The 25,394-nt window shown below is 34.7% G+C and overlaps 1 protein-coding gene across 2 annotated transcripts in view; it reads left to right on the top strand.

Moving 5' to 3' along the window:
• The window catches only part of Mipol1 (mirror-image polydactyly 1), a 272,162-nt gene that overhangs the window by 73,471 nt on the left and 173,297 nt on the right, over positions 1-25,394 (top strand). For both annotated transcript variants that reach the window (XM_052185808.1, XM_052185809.1), the window contains exons 2-4: positions 6,417-6,627; positions 9,679-9,805; positions 11,023-11,128. In XM_052185808.1, coding sequence (XP_052041768.1) covers positions 6,494-6,627; positions 9,679-9,805; positions 11,023-11,128 — 367 coding nt within the window. In that variant the 5' untranslated portion in view covers positions 6,417-6,493. The remainder of the gene's footprint in view (positions 1-6,416; positions 6,628-9,678; positions 9,806-11,022; positions 11,129-25,394) is intronic.

Below are 25,394 nucleotides of genomic sequence, written 5' to 3'. Positions count from 1 at the left end.
AAATCAGTTTGGTGGTTCCTCATTACCTGAGGACCCAGCTATAACACTTCTGGGCATATACCCAAAAGATTCTCCAACATATAACGAGAATACATGTTCTACTATGTTCATAGCAGCCTTATTTATAATAGCCAGAAGCTGGAAAGAACCCAGATGCCCTTCAACAGAGGAATGGATACATAAAATGAGGTACATTTACACAATGGAGTACTACTCAGCTATTAAAAATGAGGAATTTATGAAATTCTTAGGCAAATAGATAGAACTAGAAAATATCATCCTGAGCAGGTAATCCTTTGCTCTTTTGTTGATATATGTATGCATATTCCTGAATATATAAATACAAACTATTCAGTCTGCTTAACATTAACTTGTATATGTTTACAGGACTGACCATTTGGTCTTGGCTAGCCAATTAGTGTAATCTTCATCAGGGAAGACTATTCCTTATTTGCCTATAGTACTTTTTGTAGGATCTAGGCCTCATACATATCCCCAGACTACATTAGCAGTCCATTTCATGTTTAGGCACTCAGGTTGGTGAGGTGAGACTTGACTGGTCTAGCTTCTGACATTTCCAGGAGATGCAACTTCACAGTGAACTTCCTATTCCTCTGGCTCTTTAAAATCTTTCTGCCCCATCTTCTATAATGATCCCTGAAGATTAGTTTTCTTAAGGTGTTATTCTTGCCGTCTGTCAAATTTCTGATCTCTGAACTAACCATTTAGCAGTTCATTTATTTGCATAATCTTGCATTTTCATTTTTGGAGCAAATTCCTTTGTAAAGTCTTCCCAGAGTATAAATTTTGAGTATGTATATATGTTACATATAATTAGTTCTATATCTCTTGCCTGGGCCTTGTTACAGTCATTAATTTTTAAATAATAACTGTGCCAGAGTCTTTAATTGAAGATTCCACTCATCATTCATATTTGTTCTCAGGACTCTGCCACAGGCTATATCACACTCTGGTTTCCACAAACAAATATCAAAATACTGAATCAGTAACCAAATTTAAAAGATGAAATTTTCTAAATGATGGTTGAATATTTATACCGGAAAATGTACTAAAGAAGAACATTTGAAAGCCTTTCCAATATTTAGCACTATTTGGTGAAATAGCATTTCTCAAAAATGATTTGTTAAAAAAAATAAAATGCAGGCAGGCAAGTGGAAAGATTTTATAAATCAGCCTTGTTTACTCTGAAGTAAAATTAAATTCTCAATAAAAGAGTATAGATAGTTTGATTTGCAGAGCAGCTTCCAAATGTCAGATGAACAGTTCAAATTAGGAATCTAAAAGGTTTTATGACTGAACAAAATTTGATATAGAGCTAAACCACACATTATGTGTTCCTTATATATTAAATGTTTCAAATATTAACTTTTAGGTTTTTCTTTTGAGGTAGGGTGATATTGTTAGTACAGGGTCTCACTCTAGAGTGTGAAATTCACTATCTACAAACCCTCCTGCCATGACCTCTAAACTATTACTTTAAAACATTTTGGAATTAAAATAAAGAGGTCTCAGAATGGGGGCTGCAGAAATGTCTTAGTTAAGAACAGTGTCTGCTCTTGCAGAGAGAGGATTGGTGTTCTAGTTCCAGCACCTACATAATGATTCACAATTGTATCTCTAGTTATGGTAGGTCCAATGCTCTCTTCTGACCGTCATGTACACTAGGCACAGTGGTACATTTGTCATACATCATACACAGACACCCAACAGGCAAAATGCCCATACACACAAAATTTAAAAAGTCTAAAAAGTGTCATAAATGTATCTGTTTATTTTCCTATACTGCAGGCATCATCACTACTACAATCTGGAAGGAAACCAAATACTGTCTGATGTGGAATCTTCTCTATTTCCTCCAGAAGTTTGGAATGGAGAATGGTTAAAGGGAAATACTCACTGGTGATTCTAAAGAATTCAAGGAGTCTCATAATCTGTTAGGATAAATCAGCAGAAAGATTATAAGTTTAGTAAACAAATAGCAACATAGCTATCAGATAGGGTTAAAGAGAAGCAAAAATAAAATAGAATTCCAGAAAATTAGGAATAAAACACTGTATGGAGAACAATAGCTAGATATGCATACATTAGATAACTGGGCCAAGTTGTAGATAGTAATATAGTTGTTCTTAAAGGGTCTTAAAAGTCTAACACAGTAGGAGCATTGTTGTCATAGGAATGTGAGGGCTTTTATAACCTCAGTGTTCATGGCCTAGCCTCCCTCTTTTATGAGGAGTCTTCGTTCCTTATAAACAGCAGGACAGCATAAGGCTCTAAAAGTTTTCAATGAAATGTCTCCAAAGGCAGTTTTTATTATTTATATAATGATCTTTTTGAGTTACTTATAGAATTTATGTTATAAAGCATGGCCTACTTATGATAGACTGACTGCTTTATGACCCTAAACTTTCTCATTTAGAGTTTGAGGGTTCCATTCTTGTGTCAGTTATTTCAGGAAACAGAATGGTGAATAAATACATAAAACAAATAATGTATTTTCATATCTCTAAAATTAATTGCTAATTTTTAAATATAACATTTCAGGATAATATTGTGTTGAAATGTCAGTTATTTCACAGAATGAAGTTATGATACAATTATTCTCTAGTTTGTGTCCTCAACAAGAAGAATGAAAACAACTTACTAAAAGCTACTGATTTGTTATGTGTCTTTCATTTACCAATATCAATAATACCTGTACTCATAGTTTCTATTATCTATAGTTAATAACATACCAAACATAATCTTCATCAAAATTGTAGAAGAAAACTTCCCTAAGCTAAATAAAGAGATGCCCATAAACACTGAAGAAGCCTACAGAATTCCAAATAGATTGGACCAGAAAGGAAATTCCTCCTGTCAAAACACCAAATGCGCAAAGCCAAGAAAGAATATTAAAGGCAGTAAGGGAAAAAAGGTCAAGTAACATATAAAGGCAGGCCTATCAGAATTACACCATACTATATCTAGCAAAACTCTCAATTACCATAGATGAAGAAACCAAGATATTCCATGAATAAAACAAATTTATACATTATCTTTTTACAAATCTAGCACTATAAAGGATAATAGATGGAAAACACCAATACAAGTAGAGACATTATACCTAGAAAAAACAAGAAAGTAATCTTCTTTCAATAAACCAAAAGAAGATATCCACACTATCGTTAAAATAACATAAAAAAAAATAACAGGAAGCAACAATCACTTTTCCTTAATATCTCTTAAAATCAATGTACTCAAGTCCCCAATAAAAAGACATAGACTAAATGACTGGATATGTAAATAGGACCCAGCAATAGGACCCAGCATTTTGCTGCATACAGGAAAGACAGCTACTACCTCAGAGTAAAGGGCTGGAAAACAATTTTACAAGCATCTGGTCCCAAGAAACAAGCTGGAGTAGCCATTCTAATATTGAATAAAATCAACTTTCAGCCCAAAGTTATCAAAAAGGATAAGGAAGGACACTTCATACTCATCAAAGGAAAAATCTACCAAGAAGAACTCTCAATTCTGAACATCTATGTTCCAAACGCAAGGCCACCTACATTCATAAAAGAAACTTTACTGAAGCTCAAAGCACACATAGCACCTCACATCATAATAGTGGGAGACTTCAACACCCGACTCTCATCAATGGACAGATCATAGAAACACAAACTAAACAGTAAAACTAACAGACGTTATGGTTATAACAGATTATCTATAGAGCATTTCATCCTCAAACCAAAGAATATACCTTCTTTTCAGCACCTCATGGGATCTTCTCCAACACTGACCATATAATCAGTCACAAAACAGGCTTCAATAGATAAAAGAAGATTGACATAATCCCAAGCACCCTATCAGATCACCATGGACTAAGGCCGGTCTTTAATAGCAATGGAAACAACAGAAAGCCCACATACACATGGAAGCTGAGCAGTGCCCTACTCAATGATAATGTGCTCAAGGAAGAAATAAAGAAAAAAATTAAAGACTTTTTAGAATTTAATGAAAATGAAGGCATGACACACCCGAACTTATGGGACACAATAAAAGCACTGCTCAGAGGAAAACTCAGCCCTGAATGACTCCAAAAACACCCTGGAGAAAGCATACACTAGCAGCTTAACAGCACACCTGAAAGCTCTAGAACAGAAAGAAGCAATACACTTAAGAGGAGTAGATGGCAGGAAATAATCCAACTCAGAGCTGAATTCAATCAAGTAGAAACAAAAAGAACAAAGAATCAACCAAACTAGGAGCTGGTTCTTTGAGAAAATCAGCAAGATAGATGAACCCTTAGCCAGACTAACTAGATGGCAGAGAAACAGTATCCAAATAAACAAAATCAAAAATGAAAAGGGAGATATAACAACAGAAATGTAGGAAATCCAAAAAAAAATCATCAGATCCTACTACAAAAGCCTATGTTCAACAAAACTGAAAAATCTGTATGAAATGGACAATTTTCTAGACGGATACTAAATACCTAAGTTAAATCAGGATCATATGCACCATCTAAACAGCCCATAACCCCCAAAGAAATAGAAGCAGTCATTAAAAGTTGTCCAACTCCCCCCCCCCAAAAAAACCAGGATCATATGGCTTTAGTGCAGAATTCTATCAGACCTTCAAAGGAGACCTAACACCAATACGCTTCAAACTATTCCATAAAATAGAAAAAGAAGAAACTCTACCTAATTCATTCTCTGAAGCTACTGTGTATTCTTTCTTGGAGATGGAATGGTTTCTGTCTAATCAGGAACTTGTCACAATTTCCTTTCGTAAAGGACTTCATATGAGACTTTTTTCTACTTCTGTCATGTTTAATGTACCAAATAGATTTTAAATACCGGGTGAATGTGTATTACACTTAGTTTCAGAATATATCATGTATATTTAAGAGGCAATTAACTATTATAAATTATGTTGATGACTTAAAAATGTCAATACTGAGTTGTATATTTTTAAATAAATGTTATTAATTTATTAAAAAATAAAGTTAAATTCATATTTAAAAAAACATAAAATGAAGTTTTATTAGAGTTACTTTTGTATTGTAGTTTCCCTCTATGTTAATATTACTTTTGTGTCTCTCTCTCTTTTTTTTTTTTTGGTTTTTTGGATTTGGTTTTTTTTCAAGACATGGTTTCTCTGTGTAACCCTGGCTGTCCTGGAACTCACTCTGTAGACCAGGCTGGCCTCGAAGTCAGAAATCCGCCTGCCTCTGCCTCCCAGAGAGCTGGGATTACAGGCGTGCGCCACCACTGCCCGGCTTCTTTTGTGTCTCTAAAGGATTTTATGTTTGTAGATTTCCAGGCTCATCACCAATCACCAAGGTTACCTTTACAAGGTGAAGAATTATTTCTTCTGGAGTTAATAAAGTACATGTTGCAATCAGTAGTTGTGCCTTTTAATTTTAGTAGTAATGATTTTCTCCAAAAGTTTATTAATGCCATGAAATATATTTTATCTCTTTAAAATAAATATTACTTAGTGTATACAATTTAAATAATTTTGTGATATAATTAGCCATACACAGTAGATTTTATAATATATTGTATTTTTGATAACAAGTTAGTACATTCATTTTAATATTATGATAATGTTTACTGAAATAAATCATCTTTCCTGGTGTGTCAGGTACTCCATTAAGTCAGTGATATTTTTTATTTACATTTTATAGACAGAAAGTGATGTTGAATATTTTATACTGCATTATACACTTATTAGAGCTGTAATTTTTCCTCCAGGCAGGCTGAATCACAGTTCCATTGCATAGTATTGATTCACTATCATCATATTCTTATATTTGTATTGTGAATATATGTTTAAATCAATGTTCCTCAACATCAACTGTAATCATTTAGACAATGTAAAACACAGAAGCTGATCCTACTTTCAGAGGCTTTGATTCAGTTAGCACAGGTATGGCCTTCTCTGCCAAGTTTTATAAGCTCAATTCACAATGTGTAGCCGACTTGTAAGCAATTACTCTAAACAGTGCTTCCCAACTTTCTGGAGTTGAATGATTTTTTTCATGGGGGCTCACATATCAGCTATCCTGCATATCAGATATTTACATTAGAATCCATAGCTATAGTAAAATAACAGCAATAAATTAACAATGAAATAAGTTTATAGTAGGGGGTCACCACAGCGTGAGGAAGTGTATAAAGGGTCACAGCGTTAGGAAAGTTGAGAGCCACTGATGGCAGTGTTTTCTGCTCAGGGACATGGGGATGTAGATGACAAATGCTGCACTGCGCATATCCAATCCTTTTGCAGAGTGACACTAGTAACTGTGTTAACATCCATGACTGTGTTTTCATAAGGGTGGTCATGTGACTCAACAATTTTCCTATGTGGCTATGTCCTCTTATATACCATGTGTCATTTGCTTCATGCAGATATAGCCATATTTGTCTTGCACAAGAGACCTTAGCGGGAAGTGAGAACGCACCAGCCAGTAGATGAGCAGCTGACTATGAACTCTGAGCAGAACACACATGATTTAGGCAATGACGTCACATCTGAGGACCTTGAACGACAAGGAAGAAAATCCAGCGATTTACAGGTTCTCCATCCTTGCCTGGATGAAGATCCATCTGCAAAGTGCAGGTGCGTGTTGGTTTTAGTGTTTAATCTAAAAAGAATTGGAACAACAGTCTTTCCTTAATATATTTTCCCTCTTTTTCATTTTGGTGTTCAATAAATTTAATGTGTTGGTGACTTGAAAACAATTTCAGTTTGAAGGGGAGGGGTATGGGGGAAGAACTTTGGGGAGGGGTAGGAGGGGGAGCAACTGCTGGGATGTAAAGAAATAAAATAATTTATCAATTTAATTAAAAAAACAATTTTTGGTCTCTGTAAGGGCATTGATTACTGCCATGATATTGATGTAATATATCTGGATAGCTGAGAGAAAGCATAAATTGGGTTTAAAGAAAGCAATGAAATTTGATTCTTATTCAATGTTATTTTCTATGACTTTATTATATAAGGATACTTGTGAAACTGATATAAATGGTGTATTATTCACCAAAGCTCAAACCTGTTCAAAGTTGTTCATTTTCTCATCACCATGTTCTGTTTCAGGTGGTTTTGAATACTTTTAGAGTGACCCTGTACTCTACCTACCTTTGCCTTTCTTATTATTCTACATTCTGTGTCTTTAAGTCATCTTCTGTGAAGAAAATTTGAGTCTATGATACCCGTATTTATTATGAGTGAAATTTTGCTCCTTTGATAATTAATCATGTGCAGTAAAGATAATACTAGATTTTAAAATGACTGGAGTTTTATTTTAAAAGTTTTGCGGGGTTGCTATTCTGTTCAAAATTGTTCAGATATATTCATTGATATCAATGCATAGTCAAATCAATAACTGTATTGGTGTTCGTGCTTAGTGTCAGATTCTTACTGAAGTACAATTGGGAGTACATTTTAGGGTATAGAGGAAAGGATGGTGGGAGAATGGTTAAACATATTTATAAGAGAAGTAAATGGAATATGAATACATTCTAGTTGTACAGGTGGTTGTGTGCCACCATGTGGTTGCTGGGTATTGAACTCAGGACCTCTGCTCACTCCGGCCCAAAGATTTATTTATTATTATTTGTAAGTACACTGTAGCTGTCTTCAGACATACCAGAAGAGAGCATCAGATCTTATTATGGATGGTTGTGTGCCACCATATGGTTGCTGGGAATTGAACTCAAGACCTTCAGAAGAGCAGTCAGTGCTCTACCTGGGAATTCATCCTATAAACAGTGAACCAACACTATTATGGACGACAAGAAGTACATACCGGAAGGAGCCTGTTATGGTTGTCTCCGGAGGGGCCCTGCCAGAGCCTTACACATACAGAGGCAGATGCTAGCAGCCAACCATTGGACTGAGCGTGGGTTCCCCAATGGAGGAGTTGGTGGGTGGTCCAGAGGAGCTGAAGAGGTTTACAGCCCCATGGGAAGAACAATGACGTCAGGCTCCCAGAACCCCAGGAGTGGTACACATGGTTCCAGCCAAAAATGTGGCAGAGGAATGCCTTGTTGGGTATCAGTGGGAAGAGTGGTCCTTGGTCCTGTGAAGGCTCAATAGACGCCCAGACAAAGGGAAATCAAGGTGGGAGAGGTGGGAGTGGGTTGGGTGGAGGGGCATATACTTGGAGGCAGGAGGTGAGAGGAGGGGTTGGGGGTTTTCGGGGAGGGGGGAACCGGGAAAGGTTTAAGCAAATGAAATGTAAATGAAGAATATATTCAATAAAAATATTTCCAATATATTGAACTGTGAAAAAGAAAGAAAGAAAGAAAGAAAGAAAGAAAGAAAGAAAGAAAGAAAGAAAGAAAGAAAGAAAGAAAGAAAGAAAAACAAATGGTAGAGCTTATGTTCCTGCCACTAGCTCAGTGGAGGAATTCAGTATGAGAGCGTGACAGCCCTATACTCACTGAATGTCCCAGGACTCAGTGCCAAAGACCAGCTTAAGTAACACACCCATAATACTATAACATCAGAAACAACCCATCTTTTTCTCATATCTTCTTCATACTACCTGCTCACAGGTTCAGATTGTTGTTAGCTGTGGCTTTTCCCCAGCAGTTTTTCTTTCTTTCTTTCTTTCTTTCTTTCTTTCTTTCTTTCTTTCTTTCTTTCTTTCTTTCTTTCTTTCTTTCTTTCTTTCTTTCTTTCTTTCTTTCTTTCTTTCTTTCTTTCTTTCTTTCTTTTCTTTTTCTTTCTTTCTTTCTTTCTTTCTTTCTTTCTTTCTTTCTTTCTTTCTTTCTTTCTTTCTTTCTCTTTCTTTCTTTCTTTCTCTTTCTCTCTCTCTCTCTCTCTCTCTCTCTCTCTCTCTCTCTCTCTCTCTCTTGCTTTCTATGGTGACCACATGTGATCCAAATATATATTTATTTTATTGTATATTTTATGTATTTACATTTCAAATGTTATCCCCTTTCCTCGTTTCCCCTCTGTATCCCCCTGTTCTATCCCCTCCCCCCTGCTTCTATGAGGATGCTTTCCCCTCCCCCACACCCACTCCTGCCTCCCCATTCCCCTACACTGAGGCATCAAGACTTCACAGGACCAAGGGTCTCTCCTCCTATTGATGCCTGACAAGGCCATCCTCTGCTACTTATGCTGCAGGAGCCCTGGGTTCCTCCATGTGTATTCTTTGGTTGGTGATTTAGTGCTCTGGGGGAGCTTGCCTAGCCTATGGGTATGGTTTCTTCAGGTTCTTATAGAATGTATTTACTATTAACTCTTTTTGGAATAATTATTAATTTTAATGTGTTTTAATCAGTAATGAAATGTGAATATGATACTGTTTTCATAAAATTGGGGAAATGGTTGCTTCCATTTTCAGAAAAGCAAAAAAAAGTATAAGTTGATCCCAAACAGAACTACAAATCAAAACATTTATAGCTTCTAATCTGAACTCCTGTCAAGTATACTGAACCAGACCTAATCAGACTGAACCAGAGTCTCTTTGGGATCACTGTGTGTTTCTACAAACTCGATTTTCTCCATTGGTAAATTGATATATTTGTTGTTTTGTAGTCACCCTACTTTAACTACATAAAAGTTTAAACTCTAGTATCTTTTCTTATTTATAAAAAGGAATGTATGTCCTGAATGGAATCATGTATATTAATTATTTAAAATCCTTTTTATTTACAGTATTATGGACTGTGGAAAGAATTATGAATCTGTGATTTCTCATCAAGTTATCCCAGATGTAAATAAAGACACATCAGTAGCATATCTTCAAAAAGAACTGGAAATTCTCAGAGCAAGCAATAAAAAGGTACAGAAATGTAGAAGTCTCATTGCTGTAAACAGTATCTTAACTGATGACAGTTCTAGTTTTCTTTGTTGTCCACTAATATTCAGTTTCATTTTGTGTTTTAATTCTTCAGTGGTAGCTTTGTGTTGCCTTGTCATCTAGGTATGATTCAGTTAAGTGGTTGGCTATGAAAATAAGCTTTTTTTGTTTTCTGTAATATCACCCATTTTCATAAGTCTTTGCTTGCAATTTATGTTATTAACAATACTCATATTTCATTTGACTTCACTGTTAAGGAATGTGGGCTGAATTATCAGCCAATTTCATGTCATTCTGTTTATTTTTCTTTATTTTTAGTGTCTATGCATGTGTTCCTGTCAGTAACATATGTAGCCCAGTATCAAAGGTGCAGTGGTGTTTTATGCCTTGTCTCCTATTCTGCTACTACGTCCATCCAGCTCAGTGTACATGTAATGTTTATTTCCTCTGGCTCTGACTCAAATTCCCCTGGGCTGTAAATAATTTTATGAAACAATGTTCACTTTCTATGGGCTCTATTAAAATTTCTATCCAGTTTTCTGATCTTACTAATTTTCTTGTTTGACCTAATCAGACTGAAGCCTGAATGTTGTTTTTGAAGGAAAACAAGACAAATGACATGACAAGTGTAGGGATGAATGGAAGAACATACAATGAAACATTGTTTGAGCATGAGATATTTTCTGCACTTTGATTTAGCAATTATTACATACCATATTTAAATCAGCCACAGTGCCAATTCAAAGGGAATGTGATGAGACAGGATCCACAGTCAGATCTATATCAAATATTAAGATTATGATCTTAATTGATTTTGTTTCAAAATATTGGAATGACTAAGAGAAGCGTAATACTACTGCCCATTATTTTAGGATCATTAGAGTCCTTCAGAATCCTTTGCTTTAAGACAAAGGAATGAATGAAATGTCTTCTGTAGCAAGTACTTTTAGCAATAATGTTGTTCCTGTTTTATGTCTGTATGCACATATACATGTGGATTAATATATTCCATATTCTATAATTTCAGGTTGTCATTACTCACACAGCATATTGCAACCTTAATTTTGCCCTCTAGAATCAGTGTATTTAAGCAGTTAAATACTATGTAAGGATTTAAGTACAATAAAATCTTACTTTAGAATTAATTATATATGGAAGGCATTTATTAGATAAAAACATTTTTTTCTAATGTGTTTTAGCTTCAAGAAAAGTTGGCTAATGAAGATAAAGAAAAGAGAAGATTAAAACTAAAGTTGGAACTCCAGGAGAAAGCAGCTGAGGCTGACATTGCGGAAAGGACTGCAGGTAGTGGATGAGTGTACGCATTAAGCTCAAAGGTGATTGTGCGGTGTGTACTGGTGGATACCAGCTCATTGCCTTGTTTGCCAAGGGAGGAGAAGCTTTTTTCCCCTTTTGGCTGCTTAGAAAATAGGTGGCTTTAACATCCTGGTACTGGTATTAGTGAGGGCTTTACCTGTATTCACACTGATTTGGGCATTAAATGCATTGTTAACACCATGTCAATCCAATCACAAAAAGGTTGTTTGTTTTGTTGGAAGGGCCTGAACAAACAAGGGGAAATCATGATTACCAGTGTCTCTGCCTTTCAACCAGCAGTTCAAATACCACTTACTGTTTTAGCTCTCAGAGTGAAAGTACTTGTGCTTTGTATTAAGGTAGTCCTATATTCGTTACCAATGGAAACCTACATTTGATTTTAAAAAAAAGAACTGTTTCATGCAATTAATAGGTTAATCTCTGATGATGCAGGTGATGACAGAGGTAGTGTTTCTTCGAGATCAAAGAGAAAGGATGTTTAATCCTGTACATGATTGCCTTACATTTTGGAAACTATCTTACTCATACACAGGCCTTTGCAAAGAGAAAATGTAAAACATATTTGTATGCTAGGGATATGGTTGGTCACTGGATTCTGAAGTCTGGGATTTCCATCTATGTAGTCCATTGCAACCATTTTTTTCCTTGCACTATTTTTCTATTAAGAAAAGTAAGAATTTGTAAAATGACAGATAAGTATATAGAAGTATTTTAGAGATTTATATTTTATGAAATCATTCAGTGACTAAATTACATTTTAAATATGTAACTTGGTTATATGTATAAAAGAATTGGGGAATTTTAGATCAGAGAGATGATTAATGCAGTTTATCTTCAAATTCCCATGGACAGTAATTCTAAGTAAATACCATTGTGATAATGTAATTAAGAGGACCACAAATAAATAATCCAGTTGGATACTGGATGGCAACTTTTCTTTTAGTGACAAATAACCATAAACCTTTTGTTTCTTTGTGGTCATAGGGAAATATAAGAATATGCTATAAGGAAAATTGATAATGTATTAAAAGTCAATAATAACAAGAAGAAGTTTAAAACAATTGGGAAGTTTCCTGACTTTAAAAAAATCACATATAAATGTATATACATACATACACACATATATATAATTTTTAAGTCAGTACTGTAATAAATAGATATGTTTTTTTAAACATTTTGTATGTAGTATAGAAATAATTGAATATATTTGGGACTATCATGACAATAATGATTTAATATAACTAAGTAGTCTATTTCTTGAAAAGAATCATTGAGGAGTAATATTTACAATTTAACTTTTGAATAATACAGTTCAGCATGTAGTTCAAATATGTGTTTATTGTTATGTATTTAAGAATTTATGATGGATCAAGTTGAATAGTACATGCAAAATGGAAGGAATTTAATTGTTCTTATTATTCATATATTTTCATTCACAACAGACTATCATTTTACTACGTGTAGAAAGTTTTAAATGTCTTACTTTCATCTAACTGACAAAAATGACTGGGTCATATATTTTCTCTGAAACATAGCAATGGAGTAAAGAGATAAAAAGGAAACACAAATACTGTTTCACTAATTTGAAACTCTAAAAACTTTTGTCTCTGTTTCATTCTTGAAATTTTCATCATTTCTAAGTGAATACAAAATTTTGACAAACTCATACTCTACCTAGTATTATGAAGTATATCCAAAGCAAAACACTAGAAAGTAGTGCAGTTATGTCGGTACAGTCATAGAAAGAAAAGCCCTGTGGGGCTCTGAGTACACGCCAGTGATGCCTCATTCCTTCTAACACAGAAGAATCAAAAATCCATTTGTTTTTTATAACTGTACTTCATATTTGTTATTTAAAAATATGTATTTGGTGACGTATAAAGATGAATATGCATGTATCTATGTTAATGTTTATAAACAAAATTTTAATGTTTACAAAAGAGATTCCAAATAAATAATGGATAAACACTGAACTAAATGTTGGAAATAACAAATATGATGCAAAAATATTTATAGGCTGAAAATTAGTTAATATATGATAAATATTCCCTTCTTGTAGACATTTTCTTGGAGTAGATTAAATATAAAAATTTATAAGAATGTTTTTATTCTGTTAGTTCTGACTATAAGAATAAAAAATCTAATGAGAGAATTATTAAATAAATTATGATACATTCATGCTGCAAGATGTGATATAATAATTAATAATTTTCTGGGCAATATTTGATGATATGCAAAGCCTTTCCTATCTCTAAATGAAGTGAAAGAAGTAGTAAGAATATATCATTTGTAACATAATTTTGTTAAAAGAATCAAAATTTATACACATATGTAAGATGAAAGATAAATTGTGTTGGTCTTTAAATGGAGCTGAATTGGGATGCCCAGGGCACTTGTAAAAAGCAGGTGTGGAGTCATTGCCTGGGGGAGGGAGGGTAGGAAGGACCCTGAAACTCACCAGCCTGCTGGGCCTGTGGAGTCATAGCTTCTGCTTCAGTGAGTAGCCCTGTCTATACTAAGATCTAGAGCAGTAATGGAAGTACCTGACAGAATTTCTGGCCTTTACCACCAACATGGACAGTAATGATTTACTGTGAATATACTTTAGGGGAGGTACACTGAAAATTATGTTGGATAATTTAGAAAAAGAGATTGGGCTTAAGAAAAATAATACTATTGACACGTATATATTTTATAGCATTTTATTAAATTGTGAATTCAAAATAATAGAAATGACATAGAAAATGCTTGGGTTTGTATAACTATGTCAAACATTCATGTATGCTGCTATTTAGCTTCATTTGTTTCTCTATAGATTCTTACATGATGTGAATATTATCGTTCTGTATGCTCTTATGAGCCTTTGAAGCTCACTTGTGTTGGCCACCACCAGGCAACTCAGTTGCTTTACCCTTCACTTGTTCCTCCTTTACAGGAAGACGTGTCTTTGTTATCATGGCCCGTGATATTTTTCTAGATCTTTTTTTGTTGTTGTTGTTGTTTTGTTTTTTTGGGTTTTTTTTTGTTTTTGTTTGTCTGTGTAGCCCTGGCTATCCTGGAACTCACTTTGTAGACCAGGCTGGCCTCGAACTCAGAAATCCGCCTGCCTCTGCCTCCCAAGTACTGGATTAAAGGCATGCGCCACCACTGCCTGGCCGTTTTTCGGATCTTAAAGTGGTTTTTAAGAACAATGCAAACTTCATTGGAAATCAAAGAACTCTACATTGAGGCTTCATTATGAACATTAGGTACTGACTGCACATCAGAGAAAAAAAAATTGAGATTTCAAGCATTTCCCTCTACCTTGCAAGTACTTTTCAATCATAGCACTGGATATCTGTATTGGTGTGGTTAAGTGTCCACACTGGATCCATACTTTTTTCCAACACTTTTCTCACATGAATAATTACAGTCTCACTTAGCAATGGTTGAAATCTGTTATAAGTGGCTTTTATTTTCAAACCAATTCTTGTGAAGTATCTGACTCATAGAGGGTCTCAGTAAATGTCACCATATTGTTTTCTGAGCTCTTCATCAAGTGGACACCATTAAAGCACGCAGCAGATTTGTAGTTAAGTCCCTGCTCAGCCACACAGGGGGTTGCTCTGTGCTTATACCTCGTCTGTGCTACAGAGAGCTTATTTGCATCTATTTTAAATAGTATTTATTATTTAATTTAACTACCATAGCCTTTTCTTTCCCCAAATTTTCCTTTTTTAAAATATTATTTAGTATTTTTTACTCCTGACTATTGCATAATCATTGTTTCTAGTTTTTTTGTTGACATTGTTGCTGCCCAGCACTAAGAAAATTATCCTATAAGGAAAACTAATTTTTAAAATTTGATTACAATCAAATTTTTAAAATCAATTGATCACTTTTTGTGGGTAGAGCCATACATTCTGGCCTTCCCTATTTTATAGTTATATTTTATAGTTATATTTTATAGTTATAGTGAAAAGCTAGAAAATATCTGAAGATTTGATATTGTAAATCTCCTAATTATAAAATGCAGACAAGTACAGATATTTTGCATGCTTTTGTTTAGTTTTTATTTTTAATATATATATAAAGATATTTTGTTATCTTTATTATTTTTTAAGCATGTTTCATGCTGAAGGCTGACTTCAATACAGTAGCAGTTCACTACACCAGAGGCTAAGCCGTAGGCTGTCTCTGAGGCTCCCTGCTGTGCACACTTCCACTCAAATCCAGCTTTTTATTTGAGAAACTTACTGCATGAGATAGTTCGTTAGTATCTGTAAGAAACACGTTTTGGTCACATACACCTGTAATCTTAGCATTTGGGAGGATTCCAGTTAAAACCTACCTGGGTCAACATAAACTTTGAGTTCAGAGGAAATACCTGCCTTTGAAAAATTAATTTCTACAAGAAAAGAAAAGAAAAGAAAGGAAAAGAAAGGAGAAACGTACAGTAGCAGGGTTTTATTTGACTTTAGTGAAAACGGAATTCCTTCCCATGTGTTTAATTTAAGGAGTGTTTGTTTGTTGTGCCTATTGAGGACTTATTTATTTTGACTCATTTAAATTACACATATGTATAATATTATTTTAAAACATTATTGATAACTTGCAGGTGTATTTTCGAGAAAAATAGCTGAAGCAACATATATTTATACTTTTAAATTATCTCTTTTCAACTAAAATCAGTGCCTAAATGCTAACCATTTAAAGATTGTCTTAATGTAGTTGAGTTTGACAGGAAGACACTCTGGGCCCTGATTGCATCCACTCATTTCTTTGATGTTAGTGATGTGGTTTTTACTTTTAAAAACACGCTGCTTAATTGAATCTTTTTTCATTCTAAAATTTCTGCGGCATGGCCTTGTATTTACTGTCTCTTTGTATTATACAGATACTGTGAAAATTTTACGTAACAGTATTTTAGTAGTATTTTATAATGGCTAAAACTGATTTTTCTTCAAAAGCCTTATTTTTTATTTCTTAAAAGCTCACATTTAGAGCCTCTGCTTTATGTGTTAGTTATTTTCTTTCTTGAATGTCATCCATTAAAGATTAGCTGTGGAAGGTTGAAGCATGGAGAGATTATGAATGACAGAACAGCTCCTGTAGAATAATAATCAGTTTTTGGTATTTAATGCTGTTTGACTTTTGCAGACACATTTCTTATTAACCTTTGGTACAAAGAGAAATCCAGGTTCCTGATATCTCATGGAGAAGATGAATTTGAGATCCTCTTCCAATTAAACTGAAATAAAGACAATATTGGATTTTAGCCAAAAGAACTCCTTAGTTTTTAAGTCTCATGCTTATAAGTCTATCATCTATCTGTCTGTCTGTCTGTCTGTGTATCATCTATCTATCTGTCTGTCTATTATCTATCTATCTATCTATCTATCTATCTATCTATCTATCTATCTATCTATCTATCTATCTGTCTGTCTATCTATCTATGTCTATTATCTATCTTAGTGTATTTTAACATATAATTTAATGGTTATATATCTTGAGTAACTTACTTGTATTGACAATGCAATTACTTACAGTGCCTTTTCTCTTTAAATACACATTCTTTTCTAAACACCCCCATTTAAATTATTTTACATATAAAGATAGTCCATTCTTACAGTAGAAAATGTACATTTGCTCTTCTGGAGAGCAAAGAAGTTTCATTGTGATTGTTAAGAGCTTGAAAACAGTTCCAGTTTTTCTATTGAGTGACAATATAAATGCTTAAAATATAGACTATATAGCCACACATATGAAGACTCCTGACTTGGTAATGTGGAAAAATAAACATTGTAGCACAGGAAATCAGTTTTTTTTCTCTAAAACTCACATAAAGGTGAAAATAGAGAGACGACTCCACAAAAAGTTTTTTTTTAATTTTTTTATTTTTTTTATTCGATATATTTTTTATTTACATTTCAAATGATTTCCCCTTAATTCCATATCTATCACCTGTCTGTCTGTCTGTCTGTCTGTCTATGAATCTATCTTCTGTCTATTATCTATCATTCTTTATTTCTATTTCTCCTCCTGTCTATTTACCTATATCTATCTATCTATCTATCTATCTATCTATCTATCTATCTTTAGATCTATGTGTGTCTATTATCTACATTACTATATTTTAACATATAATCTGAAGGTTACTTATCTTGCATAGCTTACTTGTATTGACAATGCAATCACGGTGCCTTTTCTCTTTAAATACACATTCTTTTCTCTTTAAATACAGATGTGATCTATACTAACCTATGTACTTAAATAGAAAATAAAGAACACACACAATGATGATAAGTATTTTTAATTTATACTTTGTTGAAAATTCAAATCCAGTCTTAGAAAATTTTAAGAGTGTGCTCTGCAAAGGCAATTCTGAATGTTGTGGCAGCAAGAGACCCAGCAGACTACGCAGAGTGGGGTTTACAGGTCTCAGGCCTCAGGCAATCACTGTTTCAATGTTTTGACAAACCATTTATGCTAAAGGAAGGTAAATTATATATGTAAAACACATCTCATATCTATTGTCTGCAATATTCATGTACTAATTTCAGGAAACAGTTGTCATATTTGCAAGGACTCCATTTCACATTGTGTCTCCCAAAAGTTGTTCACTCTCATGCAAAACCGTAACAGTAAATATTCAGAGAATTAGACATTTGTTTATGAATGCCAAGTTTTCTACCGAATGTGTCGATTTGAGGATGCTGATTGTCTTCAGTGATATTACTATGAGAAATTCTACTGATTTCCTCTCTCTCTTTAATTCAGCCTGTATTTAAATATTTAAATAGCCACCTCACAGATGTTATGTTCTTTTCAGAGAAATATCTATCCTTCAAATTATGTTGCTTAGAGAATCATGATCCAGTGTTTAAACTAGAATATTTTTTAATACACTGTCTTCTTCCTACTGTGTTTTTAAAGTGGTTTGAAAACTGTAGAATATGGGTTTGTCAATAGACTTGGGTTCTGCTGAGAAAATATGTACTCTGCCTTGACTCAATAAACTCATACTTAGTGTGGTTCAGCCTCTTCATATTTACCTTCGCCCATATTAGAAAACAATTAGCTTACTAAACAAATTTGAGTATTTGGTAGTGGTGGGGTGAGGGTGATCCTCTTTGAATCTTTCTCATTTGAGTAAGAATTATAGGGTATTTGATAACCGTGTTTAAAAATGGAGATATCCAAATATTATTGTAAACACCCAATGATTTGTTTTACCTACAATATAAGTATTTTACTTGGTTGGCTTACATAGTAGCTAATAATATTTGTTAATGTAATTTAACTGCTGTGAACCTTTACTGAACAAATATTGAAATTTATTCAAGTCAAAGAAAGAATCTCTAATGACTTTTGTTAAAGCTTCTATTTAATAGTTAAGGAGAAAAGTTTGTATGACATACGAGATGCAATTAACAGTAGATTTTACATTTAATAAAAAGAAAGAAGCATGCGTATTTGCTTTATTCATTCCATCATAATTTGCATTAGAGCTGTGGGTGTTTAATGAGCAAATTCCAACTAAAATGCTATATTGATTTTCTAGTGAACTTTGTAATAGTCATCTACCTTGGAAAAGCTCAGTGTTTACAATTAAGTTTTCTTTACTAAAAATATTTGAGAGTTGCATATTGATCCTTTGAAAGCATAGCACTCTAGAAAGAATTGGGTATTTTATAAACTCTCCAAATCTCATATAACTTAAAAGTTGTTATGAATTGACCATTCAGCAGTACCTTAATTTTGAATAATTTTCTTATTAATTATATTACCAGATTTAAATTTTTAAAAGTCTTTTTTTGTACACCCCTCAGAGGCCAGAAGAGGGCATCGGATCCAGATCTTCTGAAATTGGAGTTATAGGTTATCCACCTGTTGTAGATGCTGGAAACCAAACCTTGGTCCTCTGAAAGAACAGAAAATGCTCTTAAATGCAGAGCCATTTTCTAGTTCCATAAGTAGATTTTGAATGTAACATATAGTATGTGTTTGAAGCATTTTAAATCTAACATTCAAATATCTACATGTTGATGTTTAATTACATATATATATACATACATACATATATATATGTATGTATGTATATATATATATATATATTTGGATTTTAGGTAATTTTTTATAAAATTAAATCTAGTGTAATTAATGGTGTAGGACCAAATGAGCATTTTTAGCTTTAATCATGGAGATGAGTAGACATTCTTATTGTTTTGTTTTTTTTTTGAGTGCCATCATTTGTAAAATGAAATGCTGCATGCAATACATGAGCTAGATGTATTGTTGGCTTGTAGAAAAGACTGTGAGTTCAAGTCCATCTTGAGCTATATAGAAATATCTGTTTCTATATAGATAGAAATAAATGTTTCCTGTTTAATAAATAAGTTAAATTTAATAACAAATTTGGTCAACTTTATACAAGCAGTAGGAAATCTGTTGGCCTTTAAAGTGTAACCAGTATTCTTGTAGTGTATATAAAAGTTTTGCACAATATTCAGGATGATATGATATATCTGTTCTAATTTACAGTTTCACCTATATTATATATCTTGTTTAGCTTACATTATAAGTTGTCTATAATGTAAAAAATAGAATAACAATATTTTGTAATGAACTGTGTCATTATGGTATACTGCTGGTAATGATCTTTGAATAAGTAGGGTTTTTTTGCCTCTATTTCTTATTTTGCTGCCACTGTAAACTATTGAAAAGAGCTATTTTGGATTCTGTTTTTATATATAAATTGTCAAAATCACATTTAAAAAATTTACATTGCTTATTTTATGTGTAAGAGTGTTTTGCCTGCATATACATATATATGCATATGTGTGTGTGTGTGTGTGTGTGTGAGAGAGAGAGAGAGAGAGAGAGAGAGAGAGAGAGAGAGAGAGAGAGAGAAAGAGAGAGAGAGAAAGAGAGAAAGAGAGAAAGAGAGAGAGAGCTTGCACACGCATGCAGTGCATGTGCCACTTGAATGTCTGGTACCCATAGAAGTCAGAAGTAGCCATTTGATCCCCTGGAAGTGGAGTTTTAGATGATTGTTAGCCACGATATGCATGCTGGGAACCAACCTAGGTCCTCTACAACAGCAACAATTACTCAACTCCTAAGGCAACTCTACTGCCCTAAGTCACATTGTAATATGCTTTGGAACTGTCATCTTTTGAGTATGTCAGGTAAGTGTTTTCATAGTAGTGTAATGAAAATATTATTTGTTGGGGATCATTTTGTTCTTATTTGGTTAAGAAGTTTTTGTCTAATTTAAAAACAATCACAAGTGGTTGTATTAGTGTCCTTTTATATACTTGCACTGTGACTAGTATTACTTCAGAAATTTTAAAAAAAAGTTGGTGAACTTTCTGTGCCATATAAAACACTGTCTCATTTTTCTAAGATATTAAGGGCCATGGTTATGGGAAGACAGTTGTTAATATTAGAAGGAAAGTTAAATATTTTAGGATACTGCAATCTAGATAGAATTTTCTTTTGAAAATTGTGCATTGATTCATTGTAGCAGAATAGTATAGATAAAGCCAGCTACATAATAGGAGGGATAGGGGAGCTTAGGTGATCTCCCTCTAACATAGTGGTTCTCAATATTCCTAATGCTGCCACCCTTTAGCACAGTTTCTCAAGTCATGGTGACCCAACCATAAACTTATAATCATATTACAAATATCTGTGTTTTCTGATAGTCTTAGGTGACCCTGTGAAAGGATTGTTCGATCCCCACAGAGATTGTGATCTACAGGTTAAGAACCACTGCTTTGAGACTTGAAGTGCTCAAAGACTTGAAGTGGGGGAATCCCAAGGGGTCACCTGCTCAGAGGATGTATGGTGGAAGGATTATGGGAAGGGTTGACCAGGAGAGGGGCAGTGAGCAGGATGTAAAGTGAATTAGTAAAAAAAAAAATAATAATTAAAAACCTACCACTCTCTTAAGTTTATAGATGCTGCTGCTCGTTTGAATGAATTAAATGCAGTGGATCTAAGTGGGCCCTAGCGTAGCAGTTACGAAGTGACAGCATTGAGTGAACAAAGACAAAGATGAGAATGGTTATCATGACGGGCAGCATAGGCAAAGTAATATTTGGGCAGCACAAAGTAGTATCTGTAATGGACAACATAGTCAAAGTGATTTTTATGGTGGGAGACTAGCTAATAATTTACTGTGTTTCAAGGAATTTGATAGATAAGAAACCTACTACATTTTATTTGATTTATTTGCAAAAAAAAAAAATATCAAATAACTAAAAGCTACATTGGATTGTGGCCACAGAGAATCTCTACCTGTGAACCAATCTCCAGGCTTGGGATAGTTTGTAGACCCACAACCCTTTGACTGAAGGGACTTCTAGGACCCTTGAGGAAGGATCTTGATAATATTCCTAAGAGCTTTACTATTATCTTTTCTCCCATCCTTCTCCAGAGGGTTTACAGTCTTTTACAAGTTTAACTATACACTGGGGGAAAGAAGACAATCAGACTTTTCTGAGTCTATTGCATACTGATTCTGAATTAACACTAAATCTGAGAGAACCTATGAAGCATTAGGGCCCTCTAGTTAGTAAGGGATTATGAAGATCAGGTGATTAGTGGAATTTTGACTGAAGTCTGACTCAGTGTAGGTTCAGTTGGTCCCTGAACTCATTCTGTGATTTTCCTTCCAAGTTCCAGAATGAATAATTGGCATAGATATACTTCGAAGTAGGTAGGATGCCCAGATTGGTTCCCTGACCTGCAGAGTGAAGACTATTATGGTTGGAAAGTCCAAAGGTAAGCCAATGGAAAAATAGTGAAGCAAAATTATCATTGCATCCCTGGAGGAATGGGAGGTACTTCCTACCACATCTCCCTTTAACACTTCTATATAGACTGTGAAGAAAACAAATGGATCATGCAGGATGGCAATCTATTAACCCCAGTCAAGTAGTGAATCCAATTGCAGTGACTGTACTAGATGTTATGTGCTTATTTGATCAGATTAACACATCTAGTAGATGGTTATAGCTATTGATCTAGCGAATGCCTATATCTTGGTTGGTACATGTTCAAAAGTACCACCAGAAGCAATTTGCTTTTAGTTGGCAAACCCAGAATTATATCTTTACAATTGTAACTCAACAGTATATTAATTCTTCAGCCCTGTGTCATAACCTGGTTTGAAGGGATCTTCATTATTGGCATCTTTGACATAATATCACCCCCATCCACTGTATTGAGGAGATTATAGTGATTGGACCAAGAGAGCTGGAAGTAGCATCCACTTTGACTTGATAATACATATGTCCATCAGAGGATGGGAAATAAATCTATCCAAAATTCAACTGCCCTTGATCTCATTAAAATTTTTAGGAGTCCAGTGATGTAGACCATGTAGATACATTCTAAGATAAAGGGAAAATTACTGCACCTGGCCTCTCCAACCACCAAGAAAGAGGCACAATGTTTAGTGTTCCTATTTATATTCTGGAAACAGAACATTCCTAATTTCAACCCATATACCAAGTGACTCAGAAAGGTTCTGGCTTTGAGTAGGGCCTTTAATAGGAAAAGGCTTTTCAAAATGATCCAGTAGACTCAGTGGCAGATTACAATGATATTTGGACTTTTAGATTGGTCCTTATAAATGAATTACAGAAGAGACTTTTGGGATTATGGAGCAATGACCTAACTATCATCTGCAGACAGTTGTTCTAATTTGAGAGACAGCTCATGGGACTGCTATTGGTCCTTAATGGAAAAATGAACATTTAACAATGTTTTGCCAGGTTACTATGCGATTTGAGCTTTCCACCATGATGAAGATAGTATCTGACTCATCAAGCCATAACCTAGGGCATGAAGAGCAGCAATCCATTATCAAATAGAGGTGAAAGCTATTGCCTCATGAGCTGTATCCTATGATTGCTTCACTGAGGAGAGAAGATGAGGGTCTGTTACACTGGTATGCAGGCATCACCCAGAAGTTGGAGAGGTACATTACAACACTGTTCTGGAACATCCCTGAAAGATAATGGTAAAGGTAAATAGTCACAGTGGGAAGTTCAGATAGTACATATGATCATACATTTTATTTGGAAAGTGAAATAGCCAGATGTGCAATTGTTCACTTATTGATGGGATGTAGTCAGTCATGTGGCTGGATTGTCAGGGACTTAAAAAGAGCCGAATTGTGGAAAATTAGTGAGAAAGATTATCTGGTGAAGTATGTGGATAGATTTCTCCAAATGTGTAAGGGTATGAAGACACTTGTGTTCCTTATAAATGCTCATTGAAAGGGGACTTAAACTAAGGAGTTCAGTAATCAAGTAGATAGAATGACCTCTTTGATTATCCGGCAATCCCTGTCATTGCCTGATTGGCCCATCAATTCAGTGGCCAGGGTGGCAGAAGTGGAGGGAATGTATAGACTTCATAACCTGGACTTCTACTCGCCAATGCTGACCTGGCTATAGCTGCAGCTGAGATCTGCCAACAGCAGAAACCAATACGGAGTCGCTGATATGGCACCATTCTTCAGCGTGATCAGCCAGTGGCCTGGTGACAGGGTTACTACATTGGGTCTTTTCCTTCATGGAACAGACAGTGCTTTGTCCTTACTGGGGTAGAGGCTTATTCTGGTTTTGGATTCGACATTCCTGTATGTAATTTTTCTGCCTAAATTACTACTTAAACTGTCATGCCTTATCCATGGTCACAGAGTTCACACATCATTTCTTTTGACCGAAGATCTTACTTCACAGGCAAAGAAGTGCAGCAGTGGGTCTAGGCTCATGGAACTCACTGATCTTACCCCATTGCCCACCCACCATTTTGAAGCAGCTGGTGTGATAGAATCATGGAATGACCTTCTGAAGACAACAGTCACAGGACCAATTTGGTGTTAGTAGCCTAGAAGTTGGCCTAGGATTTTCCACAGTCTAGTATTTTTTTAAATTTATATTCATTATATAATAAAGTTTCTCTCATTGCTGGATCCACAGGTCCAGTAATTAAGGGGTATTAAAGGTTTCACTGACTATCACCCCTAAGTTACACACCAGGAAAACGTTTGCTTTCTGTTTAAACCAAGGAGTACACATGGCTCCAGCTACATATGTAGTAGAGAATTGCGATGTCAGACATCAATGGCAGGAGAGGTCCTTGGTCCTATGAAGGCTTGATAAATGCCCCCAGAGTAGGGGAACTGAGGGTGAGGAGGTGGGTGGAAGAATACCCTCATAGAACAGGGAGAGGGAGGATGGGCTAGGGGGTCTCCGGGAGGGAGAGAAACCAGGAAAGGGGATAACATTTTAAATGTAAATAAAGAAAATATCTAATAAAAGACATAAAAAATAATGTTTGTACATAAATATATACATATTAAGCTGATACTTGTGTTTTTGTCCTGGATGACTTTATTATATAATGTGACATCAATTGAGATATTATCAGTGATGATCATATTTAAATAAGATTTTGAAGAATGCCCCTCAAGGGTACTTGACATCTATTTTAAATACATAATGTGCTTACTACTGTACATGAGATAGTCATGTAACTTTGGGCATAATTATAAATTGCTTATTTTCATTTGGAAATTAAGGAAGATATAGTAGATATGATTGCATGCCTTATTGACCAAGGGTGGATTAATGATGGCTAGTTTCTGTTATCAAGCTAAATACTTTTGGAATAAACTAAAACCCAAGCACCTGTGAGGTGGCCTCACCTGTGAGGGATTTTCCTTGATTGGATCGTTTGATCTGGGAAGACCCACTCCAAATCTGGATCACTTAATGTATGAGGCCCTATCCTAAATCTAAGCCACACCTTTTGGTGGCAGCCTCTATCTAAGGACATGGAAGAAGGAAGCGCTTTACTGTTGCCTGTTTTCTATCCCTCAGTCTTGCTGGCAAGTTCTTGTATCCTGCTGCTGAGGCAGTCCTCCCTATTATTGGAGCCTGTTTCTTTGGGATTCCAACTTATACTGAAGACCAGCTGAGACATCTGGCCTTGGGGACTGAACACTGTTGAAAACTTAGAATTTCTATCAGAGACATCACATTTTTTAATGTATTAAATTTGTAGAGATAGGAACTCTACAGGAAGACCAACATAGTCAACTAACCCTTTTGGGCTCTCAGAGTCTGAATCATCAAAGAACATATATAGGTAGGATCTAGGCTTCCGTAGGGAAGCTTTGTCTTGGTGCAGATCCTGAACAGCTAGAAAGGGGAGTATCCCAAAAGCTGTT

This window comes from Apodemus sylvaticus, chromosome 6, assembly GCF_947179515.1.
Source record: "Apodemus sylvaticus chromosome 6, mApoSyl1.1, whole genome shotgun sequence".
Taxonomy (NCBI): Eukaryota; Metazoa; Chordata; class Mammalia; order Rodentia; family Muridae; genus Apodemus; species Apodemus sylvaticus.
This window is presented reverse-complemented; position numbering and strand designations above follow the sequence as displayed.